Consider the following 16,983-nt stretch of genomic DNA (forward strand, 5'->3'; position numbering starts at 1 on the left):
ATTTTATTTAAGAACAAAGCATATTGAATAGAAGTATCATCATATTCGTCAGCCGGAAAATCTACCACATAAGTTAACCAAGGTTGTCATCACTAAAAGGACCGAGGCTGTGCCATTCCCTTTGTTGGCCTCACAGTTAGTGATGAGGAGGTCATAGCACTAGGACAATTATGGTTACAAAGTCAAGTGAAGACTATAGAAAACTATTGCTATTTTTAAGATTAGCATCCAAGTGGGTGATTGATAAAGACCAATAATACAAAAGCAGAGAGGCTTTTCACGGCTAATGATATGCACGTAATTTTCATGTTAAAGCAGAGAAAAAATATCATGTTAATGGTATATACGTAATTCCTATATAACTTGTATGCATAGGGCAATAATTTTGTGGTCGTAACCCTAAAACTTGTAATGTTGAAAATTGATAATAATACTGATGATGAAGAAATTGTGTAGTGCGATGTTTTTTCCCTTCCTAATTTTGGAAGGTTTTCTATGTAAAAATTCATGTCTTCTTTATTTTTTTCACTTCGACCATTTTTATTCGTACCAATTGTCACCATTGTTGTCTTTGTCATCGATATTCGAAATCTGAGGGGCATTATGGAATTGAGGCTGACCGCTGCAGCAAAATTGGCAGTGGCAACCAAGTAGGCAGAGGCCGACCGTCATCTCTTGCTGTCTGAATGATTCATTTCCATCCGTAACCTGTTCTCTTTCCTTTGGAGAACCAAGCCGCTCAGATACTGCGCATTGGCAGAACCGGTGCTTTGAACCATCTTAGAGAAGGCGCTTGCTTCATTTGACAGCAGATTCTCTGGAGTGTCGTGTTCTGCTACCTGAAGTGAATGATTGAAGGCATCCTAATTGATACTTGCATAAGAAAATAGAAATGCAACAATATTGAAATGCATGAATAGTTAATTGGGGTCACGGTCCTTCTAAGTTGACGAGAAGTTTCAAGTGCCCTAAGAATCATACATATTCATGATGACAAACCATGACTATGCATTTCATGCTAGTACTGATGTATGCATGATGAACTGTGATGGTAGAACATACTTGGCCGGCATCGAGCACAAGAACTCGGTCAGAGTCGATGATGGTGTTAAGTCTGTGGGCGATGATGAGCATGGTGCAGTAGGTAAATTCTTCCCGGATGGTTTTCTGGACGAGAGCATCAGTTCTGAGATCGACGGCCGCAGTTGCTTCATCGAGAACAAGAATCTTTGACCTTCTTAGTAATGCTCGAGCAAGACACAGCAGTTGCCTCTGTCCGACGCTGAAGTTCTCTCCACCCTCGGAAACCTTGACAAAGCACAACCAACATCAATTAAACCAATGGATATTTTTAACTTCACCTGTCTTAACTAGCAAGGAAAAACGACTGATGCATTCTGAAGCCAATAAAATAATGCACAGCATTACATCGGCCTCTTGCGTATGGAAAGACCAAATATCTATAAAAATCAACCTATCAACTTCAGTTTAACACTACAGATACTATAACATCTAACATATCTGGACAATATTATGGAACGGATCCTTCAGCATTTCTTGGAGGTAAATCAATTCCAACATCTGTACCACTCTGTCCAGTATACCACCAAGTCCAGCCCACATTGACGGCTCTTTTTCTCTGCCTTGCAGTCTTATCATTTAGTTCAGGTGGAGGAAATTATATATCAAATGGGAATTCTGGAGGTAACAGTGGCGCAAGCAGAGCATTTGAGCAAAAATATTTGTAATCATACCTATAAGATTATTGCTAATTATTTCTCACTAATCTTGTCAACATCTTTAACTTCAAAAAGTTTTAAAAACCATGTCAGACTTATTTCCTTAATATTAATTCATGTCGCTTGCCTTGTATTGGTTCCATTCAATCTCTCTCCTCTCTGCCAAAGGGCATTAACCTCGTCAATGGTTATTGTCACAATCTCAATTGCATGCTTTAGACAGCCTCTAACAATTCCTTCAAAGTACAATTTGCATAACTTAGATATTTTCTCTTTAACATTGCAGATAACTACCGATGATTTCATCAACATAAACCTGAATTCAATAGAAATCGCAATGATCCCTTGGATTAAGATTAAGATTTTACATCTAGTAAATTTTCGCAAGCTTACCTCAGCATCCAGGCCATAAAAGTTCCTCCTGATAACATCCTTCAAATGTGCTCTCTCCAAAGCCTCCCAGAGGTCAGCATCTTCATGTTCATTGAAAGGGTCAAGATTGAATCTCACAGCTCCTACACAAAATTGAAAACAAAGAAACTATTAGAGACGGTACTTATTCTCCTAAAGTTTCTTTCTGGTATATGGTTGAAGATTCTCAGTCCACAGTAATGGAGTTCAGTGTATGCAGTTATGATTCGTACTGTAGCCTTTTTCACATGAAATAACAGAACTCATGAAAAGAAAGTTTTTCAATTTTTTTATGCAGAATGTTCCTTGGAATCAAACCAAAGTAAAAGGACAGTGGATTAAGACATTTTAACAGATTAGTACTGGTCAGCAGACAGTTCACGTCGAGAGAAAGTGACAGTCCAGGGGTAGTTGGGCAAAGAATTGGATTGCAAGAATAGTAAGTGGCTCTTGTGAATGATACTTGGTCCGAGGAGTACAGAGTTCTGGACCTCCAGTATCAGACATAATAAGTGCAAGAGAAAACTCTCAGCTATGACATATCAATATCAACCAGTGGGCAGACTGAAAAGCATGAACTTGTAAGCAGAATCTCCTACAGAATATCAGAGAAAGTTGAAGGAAAAGGGGGAAGGAAGAAAAAGAGATTTTAAAAAACAAGATACAGAGTATTTCATGGTGCCTACCTGAGAAAAGAACTGGTGATTGTGGTATGATGCTAAGGACTTTCCGCAAATCTTCCAGTCCTATTTTAGAGGTGTTGCACTGATCGATCACAATTCTTCCTTTTTCCAGCTCGACAATTCGGAACAAAGCATTTATCATGCTAGATTTTCCAGCACCGGTTCTTCCGACTATTCCCAGTTTCTCACAGGGTGCTGTTGAAAAGGACAATCCATGCAAGACGGGAGGAAGTTCAGGTCTGTAACGAAGGACCACATCTTCAAATTTAATTAATCCTGATGAAGGCCAGCCAGGAGGGGGGCGGCTGCTCTCTAATATAAGTGGAGCTTCAGAAGGCAATTCTATGTACACACCCACACGCTCTACAGCATTTAGACTATTCTCAGCATGGCTTGCTTGTCTCAGTACATCGCTCAGAAGGTTTGTTATATTCAAAGCGTAGCTGAGCAGGAGACCCATCGTTGAAGCAAAGGCTGCTCTGTTTTCTGCATTTCTAGTCTGCATGACTGCAAAAGTGGTGGTCAACCAGATCATTATGCATCCTAGTGTGTCCAACCTTATGTCAAGCCAATTGTTGGAACTAACTTTGACAAGGGTGAATCTGATGCTATTGTCCATGGCCTCGGCATTACTGGTGGCCAACCTATCATGTGCTTTATATGCACGAATCGTCGACAAGCCGTTCAATGCTTCTCCGAATTGTGCATAAACTGGAGATCTGGCGATTGAATCCAAGCGTTTCACTTCACGAGATACACTCTGTTAACAGCAACAAGGCAAACAATTAGAAAGACAATTATATCCAGACTTCCAAAGGGCTCGGCTATGGGTAGAGGGCGAAACATGTGTTAGAAAAAGAGGTATAGTTCTATTGAGCAATTAAAAGGATCTACTGTTAGCCTTGATCATTAATGCCCCCTCTACTACAAAAAAAATTGACAAAAAAGATGGATAAATGGAACTTTCATCATTGAACTGTTGGTGCTTAGTACTTATTCACTGTTTCATACGAAGGAAAAAAATAGTGTCGCTTTCTACTATGAAAGGATTATCGAAATTGCATTTCCGAATTTCCACTATAAAACAATTAAATGGCGCTGCATAGTGTCACAGGCATGACAAAAAATGTAAATTTGACATGAAATTGTCAGTTAATGTAGCAGAAGAACATTGCCGACCCCACCAAATGGGACAAGTTTTGACAATTGTTGCTGTTAGTAGAAAAGAATATATCAGTTTGACCTTTTCCCAATATATCTCTTACTTTCACCCAAAAAAAAAAAAATATCACTTTGCATGAAAGAACATTATGGCCCAATCAAAACTGCACTGACCTGGAAATATAGATAGGCTGCATAAAACAAGATCAAGAGCGGTAATATGGCCCAGAGAGAGATTGTGCTTACAATTCCTATAAGCACAAAAGTCGAAAGTAGCTGGCAGAGTCGGCCCATAAACAAATTTACACATCGGGGAACATTGCGATCTATGTCGCCTAGATCCTTGGCAAACCTGTTGATTATTCTTCCCACTGGGTTGGTGTGAAAGAAAAGCATCGGAGCCCTCAATATAGACCGAAGCATAGAATCATGCAATGTTTTTGCCGCATAAAGACTTGAAATAACCAACCAATAAGCGTTAGTCAGCATCACAGTCACCTGATTCACAGAAAGACAGGAGTTGTCACAGACATTGCTAGAAAGACGTACCCTTCAGTTGACATATGCCCACATCCACCAAAGACTACAATACAGAAAACTACAAATATAGCAAAGCTAACAAATAGTCTGCCTCATGTTATGATAAATCAGTTTCTCTCTGAAAATACAATACTTTCTGCACTATATAAAAGAAGTTGTAAGCCAAACTTAAGCACCAAGAGGTAATGTGATAATGTGGCTTTCCCACTTCATCAAGAATCAAAACGAAATTATAGAAGCACAAGCTACTGCAGAAAAGATAGCAACATTGGAGAAACTGAATCGGAGATCTATCTATGGAATTGACATACCTGACCAAAGGACAGGAGTGCATAGATCAATATGTAGAATCCTGGTCTGTAGTTCTCCGAAGTGCTTTGATGTGTCCAGAAACTCAACCACGTGCTACTTGAAATTCGAAGAACTTCAGTTAAAGTATAGCAAATAAAGAGTACTGCCACTACCCACAGGCCTCCTAGTGCCCCTTTGTACCTAAAAATAGATTAAGTGAAAAAGGAAATCAGATCATACACATGTCACAGACAAGTAGCATTATTGCTATGTAATTCTATGTTTCAGATTTAGCAGACCTAACAGAAATAGAGGGAAAATAGCATTTTACAAAAAATAAAAAAAATAAAATATTGTTTGGGTTTTCAATAAAAAGGAACTGTCAAATTCATGGACTTTAGGTGTTTAAAAGCATTTAGTGATACGCGTGAAACATAGTTATTACGTGGAGGAAACCTAAGCATCGCAGAAAAAGCTACATAAGAGACCTTTCGAGTGATGTCACGTGAAGCTGAGAAAGAAATGTTGTGCAAACTTACACTCAATATTACCTCCATACCATCTTAGGTGTTACATGGACTTTCTTGAACTTTCTGTTCAAATATATCACATGTATGTTTTATGTCATTTAATTGGCTTATTTGAACCCTTTTTCCATCCTAGAGTTCAATAAAGTCTTTAGGTCATGAATTTGATATCCCCAAATAAGCCTTTTTCATAAATCATCTGTCTACACAACCAAGTACTAGAATGCATTTAGTACCTCATCAGGACTTTCCAACTCACAATGCCTGTTTCCCGTTCCTCTTGCTTAATAAGTACCAACTTCCCGCCTTTACCTTTCTTCCCACGGTCTTGATTTTCAGGCAATTCATTAACAATGGTGTCAGCTGCTGGTTTGGATGTTTTCTCCTCTACATTTTTCTCCTCCTCCTCCTCCTCATCATCTTCCATTTGTTCCTCCATTTTTCCTGCATTCTCCTTAAGTGTCTGGAACAGTACCTTGCTTCTAGACAGCTCCTCAAAAGTCCCCTCCTCTTTGACCATTCCTTCATGAACCAAAATGATTCGATCCACTTGAGGAAGAAAATGTAGCTGATTCGTGACAAGAATCCGGGTCTTCCCTCGCAGCTCTTCCATGATACAGCTATTGAACACCTGTAGTTGACTGTGGATTAGTATAAGCTAATACAGTGCCCTCATTTCTGAAAATTCAGAAAAGAGATCCTACTGAGTGGAAGATCTATAAATATGAAGCTAAAGCTCACTTCGGACAGGGGGCAGTCAAGCCAAAGGCTTGGATACCCCATGTTACTAAAAAAAAAAAAAAAAAAAGAAGCTAGTCAAACAAAGACAATAATAGAAATACACAAATATAAGTTAAGAAGTCCCAAATCGGAAAATGCTTCAGAGTATTGAAAGCAGCAGATGTTGCTTTGATTATCCAAATATTGATTGCAGCAAGTTATCTTAAGGGGGGGACTGTAGCATCAAAATTGTTATTCTTGATTAACCAAAGCATTTGAGCATGCCTTGCACAAAAAGCTTTCCAAGTATACAGGTAATTGTTTAAGCCGTATAACATCAATTGCGACACCTGTGGTAATCTTAAGTGACAAATTCTGTCTTATGAATTTCATACCTGTCGACCAACATGAGCATCTAGAGCACTTAAAGGATCATCAAATATGTAAACGTCTGAATTTGAGTAAACAGCCCTGGCCATGGAAACCCTCTGCTTTTGGCCTCCACTTATATTCACCCCTCTTTCCCCAATCTCTGTAAGATCATGACCCTGAGGAATAAATGAAATAGATAATTAACAGATCACATCCCATGTTAAAAGAGATACTTGCAAAGCACTGGATTCCACCTAACTGGAAGCAAATCAAGGTCACGCTCCAATTGAGTAACGCTGACTGCCTTCCAATATCTTTCTGCTTCAAATTTAGACCCAAATAATATGTTGTCTCGCACCTGATATCACACATAGGACACAAGATAAATTGATGATAAGGCGCCCAACATCGACAGATAAATAAAACCAGCAGTGTGCAACTTACAGTGTCATTGAAAATCCATGACACTTGAGGAACATAAGCAACGGTTCCCCGTATAGTAACGCATGCATCAGAGACAGGAGATAGTTCCCCAAGCATTGCTGATATGAGAGATGTCTTTCCTTGTCCAGTACCACCAACAATAGCCACTAAGCTACCCACTGGTATTTCCAGATTGATGTTCGACAGGGTTGGTTTTTCTGCCTGAAGTTAGCTGAAAATTTAGCCTCCACTTGAAATAAGATGTTGCAACAAAAAGACTGGAAACCACCATAAACGACCATTTAGTTATGCTGAATCATCAAATATCAGTCAGAAGACACAGCTACGTTAACTTGAACCTTCAAAATGCTGGCAGAAGAGATGCATCCACCCAGAGAAATTATGTCATCTGAGTTTTGAGTTCGGTTATTTTCCTCAGAATTCACCAAGAGTAATTTACAAATAGAAATTAGGGCAAGCTTCCTTTGAAGATGTCACCTTTATAGAAGTTGTGAGAGCGCAGCTCACTTAACTAAATGTTTTAAGTCGTTCGATGAAGGTGTGGTTTAAAATTTGATTATGGCATCAACCAACTTCGGGGTTCATAATTTTATTTTTCTTTTTTATGTGCCCCTATCCTTCTAACACATCAGTGACAATTACTGTTTATAAATGCATTTTGATGGTGTTACAACCCTTAAAACCTAGACAATTCAGACATACTAAAGTCAACAGTTTCTACCCATTGAGAAAAGTTAGGTAAGTGATTTTGCCAGACAAAATGACTCGTATGTTTATTTGACCTTTGAGTCCCATGAAAAGTGCCCATCCTTGATTGAAATAGCTGGCTCTCCTGGCTCAATCGCTGGATTTGGAATTAATACTCTCTCTTCCGTTAAAAGTAGTTCCTCCAAACGTTGCAGGGAAACATTCGCAGTAACAACCTGGACACAAAAGTAAGATTGGAAACTAAAAGATGACAAACAAATGTTTGCAACCACTGTTATAATAAAATTGCTGGATCTAAGATGGACAATATGCCTCATCCTTGAGAAAGTAAAGGTAAAAAACCGAAATAAGCCCAAAACAGAAAATCTGACTTGCACTTTCTAAATATTGTCAAAGCCATTTAATGAAGAGATAATCTGTTACAGATTTAGTTATCACAGCATGGTTTAGCCTTCAGTTCAATTATCACATTGATGTAACAGGTCCTGCTGATTAAATTTCTATTGTTTATTCTAGTTCAACAACAAGACAATTAGTTCAGGTTAAACGAAAATGTAGTATATGAGAAATGCTCGTAAAACTTTTCTTACTCCGTATTGTCCAAGTCAAAGAATCAACCCCATCAGTATGGTGATTTACTACAGCTCACCATTCATATTCTATGTTATTTCTCTTGCAGTTTGATATCGTCGATCATTTTCTTCTTTGCTAAGTTAATACTTAGACTGAACGAGGGTATCACGCCAACACATCCGAGGTACACAATTAGGAGCAAAAACAAAATGATAGATCCTCTATCCACATAATAACCACACATTATGATGTCGACAAAGGAAGATCAGTACACTATTCTATTTGAGTGACAGAGATAGAGAAATGAGGGTAGGATGAAGTGAAAGAACCTGAGACATCAAGCTAGGGAGCATGTCCAAAGGAAACCGTAGCACCGCGAAAAGAGAGAGTGATGTAAACACCCTCGCTGGTGTCAAATTCCCACCAAGCAAAGTGAACGTCCCAAATGAGACAACGGTTACAATGACAGGGATGCTGTTCAGTACAAAGCCGTTGAACTGCCACCAAAATTTATCTCTCAGACAAACAGAAAACCATCAAGCATTATGGAAGAAGAAAATGTAATGTTCATTAGTTCTCACACGCCTGACAGAAAGGGTCTAAATTCATTCATCTACTTCTACATAAGAAACAAATGGAGACTATTTCATTGCACTGTATAAGTCAGCTGATTGAAAAACAGCAACTATAAGTCTATGACTACTCAGCTTACACGCAACGGTGAATGGAGTTCAAGACTAGATAAATAATTTTACACAGTAAACCAATCACCTTTTTGACTTTACACTAACCTATTCTCATGACGTATGAAAAGAATCAGAGAATTTGAATTGCTTGCACACGATCACCTTTGAAAGTATTTCAACTGCTGTTAGACTGCTTGGTAAGTTTACCACAGGCAGAAAGCCAAGACAGTTTGTTCCATAGATAGAGTGTTTTCACATTTCATTTTTAGCACAAGCAATATCTTGCCACTGAGGTTCTCTCCCTCTCCCTCCCTCCCTCCCTCCCACCCCCTCCCCCCCCTCCTCTCTCTCCCTCTCTCTCTCTCTCTCTCTTTGTGCACACGCATGCATGTGGGCATGTGGACGTGCGTGTACGCATGCGCACATACATATTTTATACCGATATAAACATGTACACTGGGGAAAGCAAGAATTTTCCAAATGCAATATAGATGATACTTCCGCGATCAATAAAGGCACAACTTTATCTTAATTTTGAAGTAATCCATACTGCAGATACTAGTTGTGCCCTACGGAACCATGAAAGCTCATCACTTCGTACTTCTTGAACCTTACATTGAAAGCTCTTTTCCCAAGCATAACATCTGCAAGAATTTTTCTGATGAATTTCAGTAATTATAAAACAAACAGCCATAGAAAATGTACGCCAGAGCATCTTGCTAATTCAACATACTTCACAGTGTCCATTGCTGCCAAAATTTCGTTCATAACGCTGACTCTCTTGTCAGTTGACTGCAGCCCTTTCTTTGTCAGTTTTTGCATTTTGCTGATTATGATCGTCTAATTAACCATGAAAAAGATTATGTAAGACAATTGATTGACAGATAGAGAATCAATCATCATGATATAAACTATACAATCTATGAGTTGAGAGTGACGACGTGGTATGGAAAACCTCATAGCTAACCACATGTTGCGTAATATAGAGATTGTGAACCTGGTAATTTGTTAATGAGCAATAAGCAGAGTAGACAGAGATCACTAAATTTAACTCATGGAACTCTTTACTTGTTAGACCATTTTTCTTTGGTCACAATGGCAATAAGAAATAATTGCCTTCAAATCTTAAGCAACCATATTAGGCTTTCTAGAGCATGCTTTGTAGTACAAAGCCCCACACCAACATGATATTGCCATATTAGCAATATTACTGATACGACCATTGCTACATAGAACTTTCAAAGGATAAACAACATCTACTTAGTACTTAGATCAGAATGCCCCTTCTAAAAATTAAAGTTAAAAGAGAACTTGGACCTCCAAGTCAGCACGATATATGATTTAACTAAAATTGGTAAATAATTAAAATAAACATGGACAAATTGATATTTCTGATGTTATAGTGAGGATAACTTTTGAGGGAAAGAGAGAGCACGAGATTACTTGCAAGGGGAATATGAGGACAAGCATGAGAGAGCCAAGCAGCGAAGCAATGCCTAATTGCTGGTACAGAAGAACCATGGCAATGACAATAGAACATGGAGCCGACCATAAGTTGTGAAGTTGTTTGCATGTTTGCTGAACAATATCAGCTGTCACGTCAGATGTAATTCATAGAATTTGCTTTTGCAGAGTGAGAAGAGCAGGGCATTTGTACTGAGGAAGATGTCACAATTGACTTAACTAAATCATGTTGCAGCAATAAGAGAACTATGGTAGCAATGTCAGAAAACATGTATGAAGTGAGAAATCTCACCTCAAGTGCGTTAGCGTCTGTGGTCATCATGTTTGTTATCTTTCCAGATTGGAACTTCTTGCGACCCTCGTGAGTAAGTCTTAACGATTTGCGGAAAATGGCCGCCACCTACCAATTTGGTTGAATAAGCTATGTTAATTGCTCTGCTATGACAAATGATGGAGAACGACCAAGATTGAGCATCTGATACTGAGGATTTGTACACATCTGGCAGAGGTTTTACCAAAGTTGACCTCAGCCTAAATCCCACCCGAGATGAATTTTGATAGAACTGAGCTTGGCAAAGCACACCGAACGACTGAACAGATTTCAATCAGAAGTCAATAACATATCCAAAAACAGTAAATTTCACATATCTTATTGAAGAAAGGATGTAAACATGGAATAGGAACCACAAGCCAGAGGCACCGACAATTATAAGAATGCAGACAATACTAGCATATGCAATAAACTTGATTTATCATTTACAAAAGTGATAATGATATTTACTTCACACATTGCACTATAAAAATTTAATAGTGTGCAAACTTAGCAGGAATGGACTCTGTCTCCTAACATAAATCACAAACTCGACACAAAACAAAGAAAGGATCATACCACACTGACAAGAATCAGAAAGGCACAGATGTAACCAATCCATGCAGGGTCCCCTCTTTGCATTGACTGCATGTTGCAAAGAATGACGCATTAGAAGGGGAAAAAAGAAAATCCGTTCCTGGAAAGCTAACCTGCATCTAACATAATCCACCATGATGTTGATTGAAATACAAAAGTAAAAGTTCAGTCTATGAGCAGAATATTCTTTGCCATGGAAAGGCGGGGCAATTGAGACTTCTATAATTAAGACTTCTAGACAATGTTAGAACAGAACAGATGATATTCTTATTGAACCAATCATAGTTCCTATAGTCACTAAGCCATTGCTGTTCATTTGTTGCCTTGTGTATATTGGAGCATCTTCCCTGTCACAACAATACAAGCACGCTTGAATAATTACTAGAAAATGACATTTTGCCCTAAGATAAGCATGTTAACTCTGTTTCTGCCAGGGTCTGCCCTCCCTGTGAACCCTTCTAGTTTTCCATCCAAAAATGGTTTATCAAACAATATTCTAATCATTTTAAGAGGAAGGTTCCATGCAAACAATTTTCCATAATGAAGCACGTGTTTCTAGAAAGAAGATAAAAATTCACAATTCTTGGATTTCATCAAAATCTTAAAAGCAGAGTCCAGCATTGATTTTAAAATTGATGCCTACAAATTCATCTAAGAGATAGTGAGAGAGTTGGAACAACTTACTTGAAGGAGGTAGTTCAGCAATGTGGGCCCCGCGAACCTAGAAAGATCGCTCCCTATCTGTAGTTTTTCCATGTTAGAAAGAATTATTAAGCTTCCAATGAGTATTGCAAATCAAAGTGAACAGTATGCTCTTGAAGGATCATTATTATAGTGATCGCTCAAGCTTATTCACAAGACGAAGCCTAAGAGACTATCCTTTAGATACTGCTTTTCTTCTTTCAGACTCATGAGTTTCTAAGGTTCTGCTCAACCAAAGTTATTATGTAACGGGCATGCATAGTATATGGACATCATTATCCTACTAGGAAAGGAGTTACGACATGCGATTGAGCATCCATTCCCTACAGCTGAGGAATCTGAACATTTTGGAATGAATCTGGTGATCAATTAGACCACGAACGGTAATTATGACACCTTAAAGAAGCCTCCCAACCAAAACCTGAAGCAAAGCAAACAAGTAAATGAGATGGGGAACATTCAAACAATCAGGATGCTTATGAATAACGCTGCAGATGTCAGTGCGCTGTCAAATCGAAATTGAAATGAGCAATGGGACATTAGGTGCAATTCAACTGATACATACCTTCCCCCAAGGCTGCTGTTCAAAGCTCTTAAAAGCCAGGGTTTGGGCCTGTGAGACTCTTTGGCCCAGCATTTCTGGAATCTGGAAAATAAGAGCAATTGAAATGCTTTAGGAATGTATCTAAATACACAATAAAATTTGGAGTACTACTACAGTAAAGTGACTGACACTAACCTTTTAATCAGTGTCTCAGTCTGATCCCAAGTGTCTAACTTCCAAACATCCTTTTCGGAAATTGGTCTTTTGTAGCCTTGCTGCATAAGTGGAGTCACCCACCCAAAGTATGTCCCTTTGAGACAGAGAGAGAGAGAGAGAGAGAGAGAGGTAGTATCAAACAACGCAGCAATAACTAGCTAACAATAGAATGCTAATCAAATGCGAACATTCCATTTCACTAGACCCTTGAAATGTCTCATCTCACTTTTATTTTCAGGCTTGCTTCAGGGAGGAAGAGATTTGCACAAACAGGGAACCAACAAATGCCACCATCAGAAGCCAAGTGAAAAAACAAGCAAATTGGACTCATTAAGCAGACAGAATCTAAAAATGTCGATTTATAAGCTTATTATTAGTCTTTATTGGAGAATGACAAGCAGTTCTTGACATGTCAATTCATAAAGACTAGCTGAACTGGTCTGGTCAGATGAAAAACAAGCCGAATTGGAAAATATGTTGACATGCCTTTCAGGACAAACTTGCTCCTCTCCTGGAAGGGCCTCATATTCAACACTATGAACAGGCTCGGTGGGGATTGTAGTATACCCTGGATAAGGGTCCAGACTTGGTTCATAGACAAAAAGAAGAATCCCAAATATAACCTACATAAATAAATAAATGAATAAATAAAACCACAAAAGAGAAGAAGATTTAGTCAGGATTCTTCAGATTGGAGTGACCAATGACATAAAGAAATCTCACTAATTGACAACCATAATTGATGAATCCCAGTAGGAGCTGTTTCTTCAAAAGGCTAGGTAAGCTAAAGACAGACAGGTCAGGAGTAACGGTTTATTGAAAGAGACGTAACCTGGCAAAAGACCGTGCTGATGTACAGATACAGTGCAGACCTGCGGAAGTAAAAGAAGATGGATATTGGATCCTCCCTGGAACACACTCAATATGGATCTTAAACTCTTCAACAATGTGATGCATTGAATCAGAATAACCTGCTTCGAAATTATTTTTAAGTTCCCAAGGGAGATTTAGGCAACTACACCTACAAGTGGCTATTTAACATGTCATATTGCAAATATTTCCTCTCTGATGATTTGCCAATGACATAATTTTCAGTAAAGCAGTGTCGCCACGGAGGAGGAAAAATGCACACTCTAAAGTATTTTAACAATAGAAAAGTTACTTCTGTCAATTATTTTCCATCAATCTCCATAATGAGAGAGAGAGAGAGAGAGAGAGCATCTAATAACATCACTATATTTCTTTGCTTGCATTCAAGTGTATGAAATGGGAGAATATGAGATGTTCTCCACTTGCACTCAAGTGTATGAAATAGGAGAATATTAGATGTACATGTTCTGAAGTATGAACAGTTATGAAATGTCTGCTGAACAATAAAAAACTAACCTATGATGCTGATAGTGGTCTCTCATTGAGAGGATGAGCTTGAACATCACAACTTGCCCCACCAGAACATAAATGAGTCCAAACCGCACGTACCACTTAAACTCCCGGATGTAAGCGTGCATTTCTAGGCCAATCATAACTAGCATGGAGCACCAAGCAAGAGACTCTATGGTTAACGAAACCATCTGCCAAACAAAAAAGTAGGTGTTATTAAAAAGCAAATTAGACTCTCAGTTTGCCAGCCAATGTAAAATAGCATTACAGACTGGTGTTCTGAAGATTTACAGAATGACAGAGATTGAAAACTATCATGACATCAGTAGAAACAGACTCATGGAAGTGAAATGTTAACTATAAACCGTGGCTGATTTGGTTACTCAGAGGGCTAGACTTGGAACCCACGGAAGTTGAAAAACTCACGTGCAAAGAAAGGATGTTTTCCATTAGTTTCATTGCCTTTATCAAAAAACGAAGTTTAACATTAGACAGAATGTAGTGGCAATGAGGAATACTGTCGTACCACAAGGATCCACTGGCGCCAAGCTTCATCCAAGAGAAAGCAGTTGAAAAAGAATAAACAAAAGGAGAGTCAATGCGCTAGTGAACAATTTCAGTCTCATGCTTTCTCACATGTTAAGGTTAAGCAACTAGCTACCAAATGCAAGTTTTTTGGACAACATATGGGACTCTGTTGATGTGCAAAAGAACCAGCTAATCAAGATTGTTCGTCAACCAGAGAAATATTAGGTGAGCGTCGGAGAGTCGAATAGGTCCTCGATACCATAAAATTCCTACCTCATATGGAGGGAGGATAGTCTGACCATCCAGATTGAAAACCGAGGAGCCCATTACCAACCTCAGCAGGGGCTCTGCAGCGCAGTAAAAAGAAAGCAATCCCAACATATAGTTGTAGCATTTTGACCTCAGACGGTATCTCTGGACTTTCAAAGTCCTCTTGATCAACCAAATTCGGTAATAGCAGAGACCAAGAAGAAGCAAATGGGATATGGAAATGACCAAGGAATCAACGGCGCAAGGTGTGTATGCACCGAAAGCACTGTCCATAGTCCCTGCCCAATTCCCACTTGCCACCGGCCTGCAATACCAATCCAGCAACTCGAAACCCATCTTCTAAGCAAGGTATCCGCTCCTAGTTCATCAAGGGTCCATCACAACTTCTTGAAACTTTTTTCACTCAGAAGTCTCATTAAGCAGAAATTTCCCCTGAATCAATGCACATGTTCAGAAACATCCACCATGAATACTGCAGGAAATTTGTAATTGAAAGAAGTATAGCAAGAAAACCCACTATGGCAAAATCACAAGAGGTCACTTGGTTTATTTATAATTAAAAATTGAAATGCGAGCAAAGTTACAGTCATTGTTATTTGTTCCAAACTGAAAAACCAGTTAAGGGTGCGGATGAAAATGTTTTTGTTTTCGAAAACAATTTCTTTTTACAAAAAAACTTTTTTTATTTCTATTTTCAAGAACAGTTTTTGAGTATTTTAAAATTTTGATAACTATAAAAAAATTATATTCCGGAATACATTTGGCATGACTTAAAATTTTTTAATAATGTTATTATATTTTTCCTTTTTCTTTTAATTTTTTTCTTTTCTTCTCCTTTTTCTTAGCGGGTCGCCGCTTTGGCCATGGCCGACCGGGAGCGGCCAGACGAGGGCCGGCGAGGTCGCCGGCCTCGGGGAGCCTCGGCCACGAGCCTCGCCGTGGTTGGGCGAGCCCCCAAGCCTCGCCGTGGCCGGGCGAGGCTCGACCTCGCCCGGCCACCGGGCGTCGCCCGGCCTCGTGGTGGCCACGGCGAGGCTCAGGGGGCCTCACCCAGCCACGGTGAGGCTCCCTCGAGCCTCGCCGGTGGCCGGCGAGCTCGAAGCAAACTTCACCGGTGGCCGGCGAGATCGGGCCGACCTCGCCGGGCCTCGTCTGGTCGGTCGACGGCCATCGCGGGGCTGTTGACCAGCTAGGGAAGAAGACAGGAAGAGAAAAAGAAAAGGAAGGAAAAAAAGCACGTTTCTTGAGTTATTTTGGAGAAAAGAAAAACAGAAACAATGTTGTCCGGAACATTAGGCTGCGTTTGGTTGTGTTCTTTTTTTTTGTTTTTAAACACTTTTTCTGTTTTTTTGTTCCTGGGAACAAAAAAGGAACGTAAACGCCTGTTCTTTTTTTTTTTGTTTTTTTTGTTCCCGGGAACAAAGAAACAAAACAAGAAACACAAATTTTGTGTTTCTTGTTTTTCAAACACTTTTGAGAAACACTTATTTTTCTTTTTCTTTTTCTCTTATTTTCTTGTTCTTTTTCTTTTGGCCGGTCGCCGGCCTCGGCCATGGCCGGCGACCGGACGACGAGGACGGCGGCCTCGCCCGGCCACGGCGAGGCTCGCCGCCCCGGCGAGGCCGAGGCTCGCCGTCCCCGGCGAGGCCGAGGCTCGCCATAGCCGGGCGAGGGTCGGCCTCGCGCCGGCCCGGGCGACCTCGATCTCGCCCGAGATCCGGCGAGGCCGACCTCGCGCCGGCCCGGGCGAGCTCGATCTCGCCAGATCCGGCGAGGCCGAGCTCGCCCGGGCGGCCGGCGAGCCTCGGCCTCACCGGATCCGGGGCGAGTCGGCGTCGCCCGGGCGGTGGCTGGCGAGGCCGCGCCTCGCCCGCCGCCGGGCGAGCTCGGCCTCGCCGGCGGTCGCCGGCCAAGGCCTTGGCCGGCGACCGGCCAAAAGAAGAAAAAAATGAAAAAGAAAAAAAGGAAAAATAAGAAAAAAATAGAAAAAATAAAAGAAATAAAAAAATTATCCAAATTTACCAAACATGTTTCGTTTATTTTTTATTTCCGGAACAAGTTTACCAAACGCGTTGTTTTGTTCAAAAAATTGTTGTTCCCGGAAAAACACTTTTTCT

General features: G+C 40.0%; 1 protein-coding gene across 1 annotated transcript; it reads right to left on the minus strand.

The window, feature by feature from the left end:
- Window positions 1-296: 296 nt before the first annotated feature.
- Window positions 297-15,298, minus strand: LOC104440736 (ABC transporter C family member 12). Its single transcript, XM_039311126.1, has 26 exons — window positions 14,870-15,298; window positions 14,075-14,259; window positions 13,521-13,560; window positions 13,155-13,311; window positions 12,668-12,782; window positions 12,494-12,574; window positions 12,325-12,349; window positions 11,911-11,967; window positions 11,209-11,274; window positions 10,835-10,909; window positions 10,612-10,719; window positions 10,269-10,433; window positions 9,589-9,695; window positions 9,406-9,499; window positions 8,499-8,666; window positions 7,671-7,811; window positions 6,847-7,089; window positions 6,704-6,802; window positions 6,468-6,620; window positions 5,589-5,983; window positions 4,846-5,026; window positions 4,169-4,492; window positions 2,837-3,593; window positions 2,133-2,254; window positions 1,063-1,308; window positions 297-839 (listed from the first exon to the last, which is right to left on the minus strand). Exons 1-26 carry the CDS (start codon window positions 15,200-15,202, stop codon window positions 669-671), a joined length of 4,608 nt encoding a protein of 1,535 aa, XP_039167060.1. The 5' UTR covers window positions 15,203-15,298; the 3' UTR covers window positions 297-668.
- Window positions 15,299-16,983: the final 1,685 nt, after the last annotated feature.

This window comes from Eucalyptus grandis, chromosome 4 (genome assembly GCF_016545825.1).
Source record: "Eucalyptus grandis isolate ANBG69807.140 chromosome 4, ASM1654582v1, whole genome shotgun sequence".
NCBI classification, from domain to species: domain Eukaryota; kingdom Viridiplantae; phylum Streptophyta; class Magnoliopsida; order Myrtales; family Myrtaceae; genus Eucalyptus; species Eucalyptus grandis.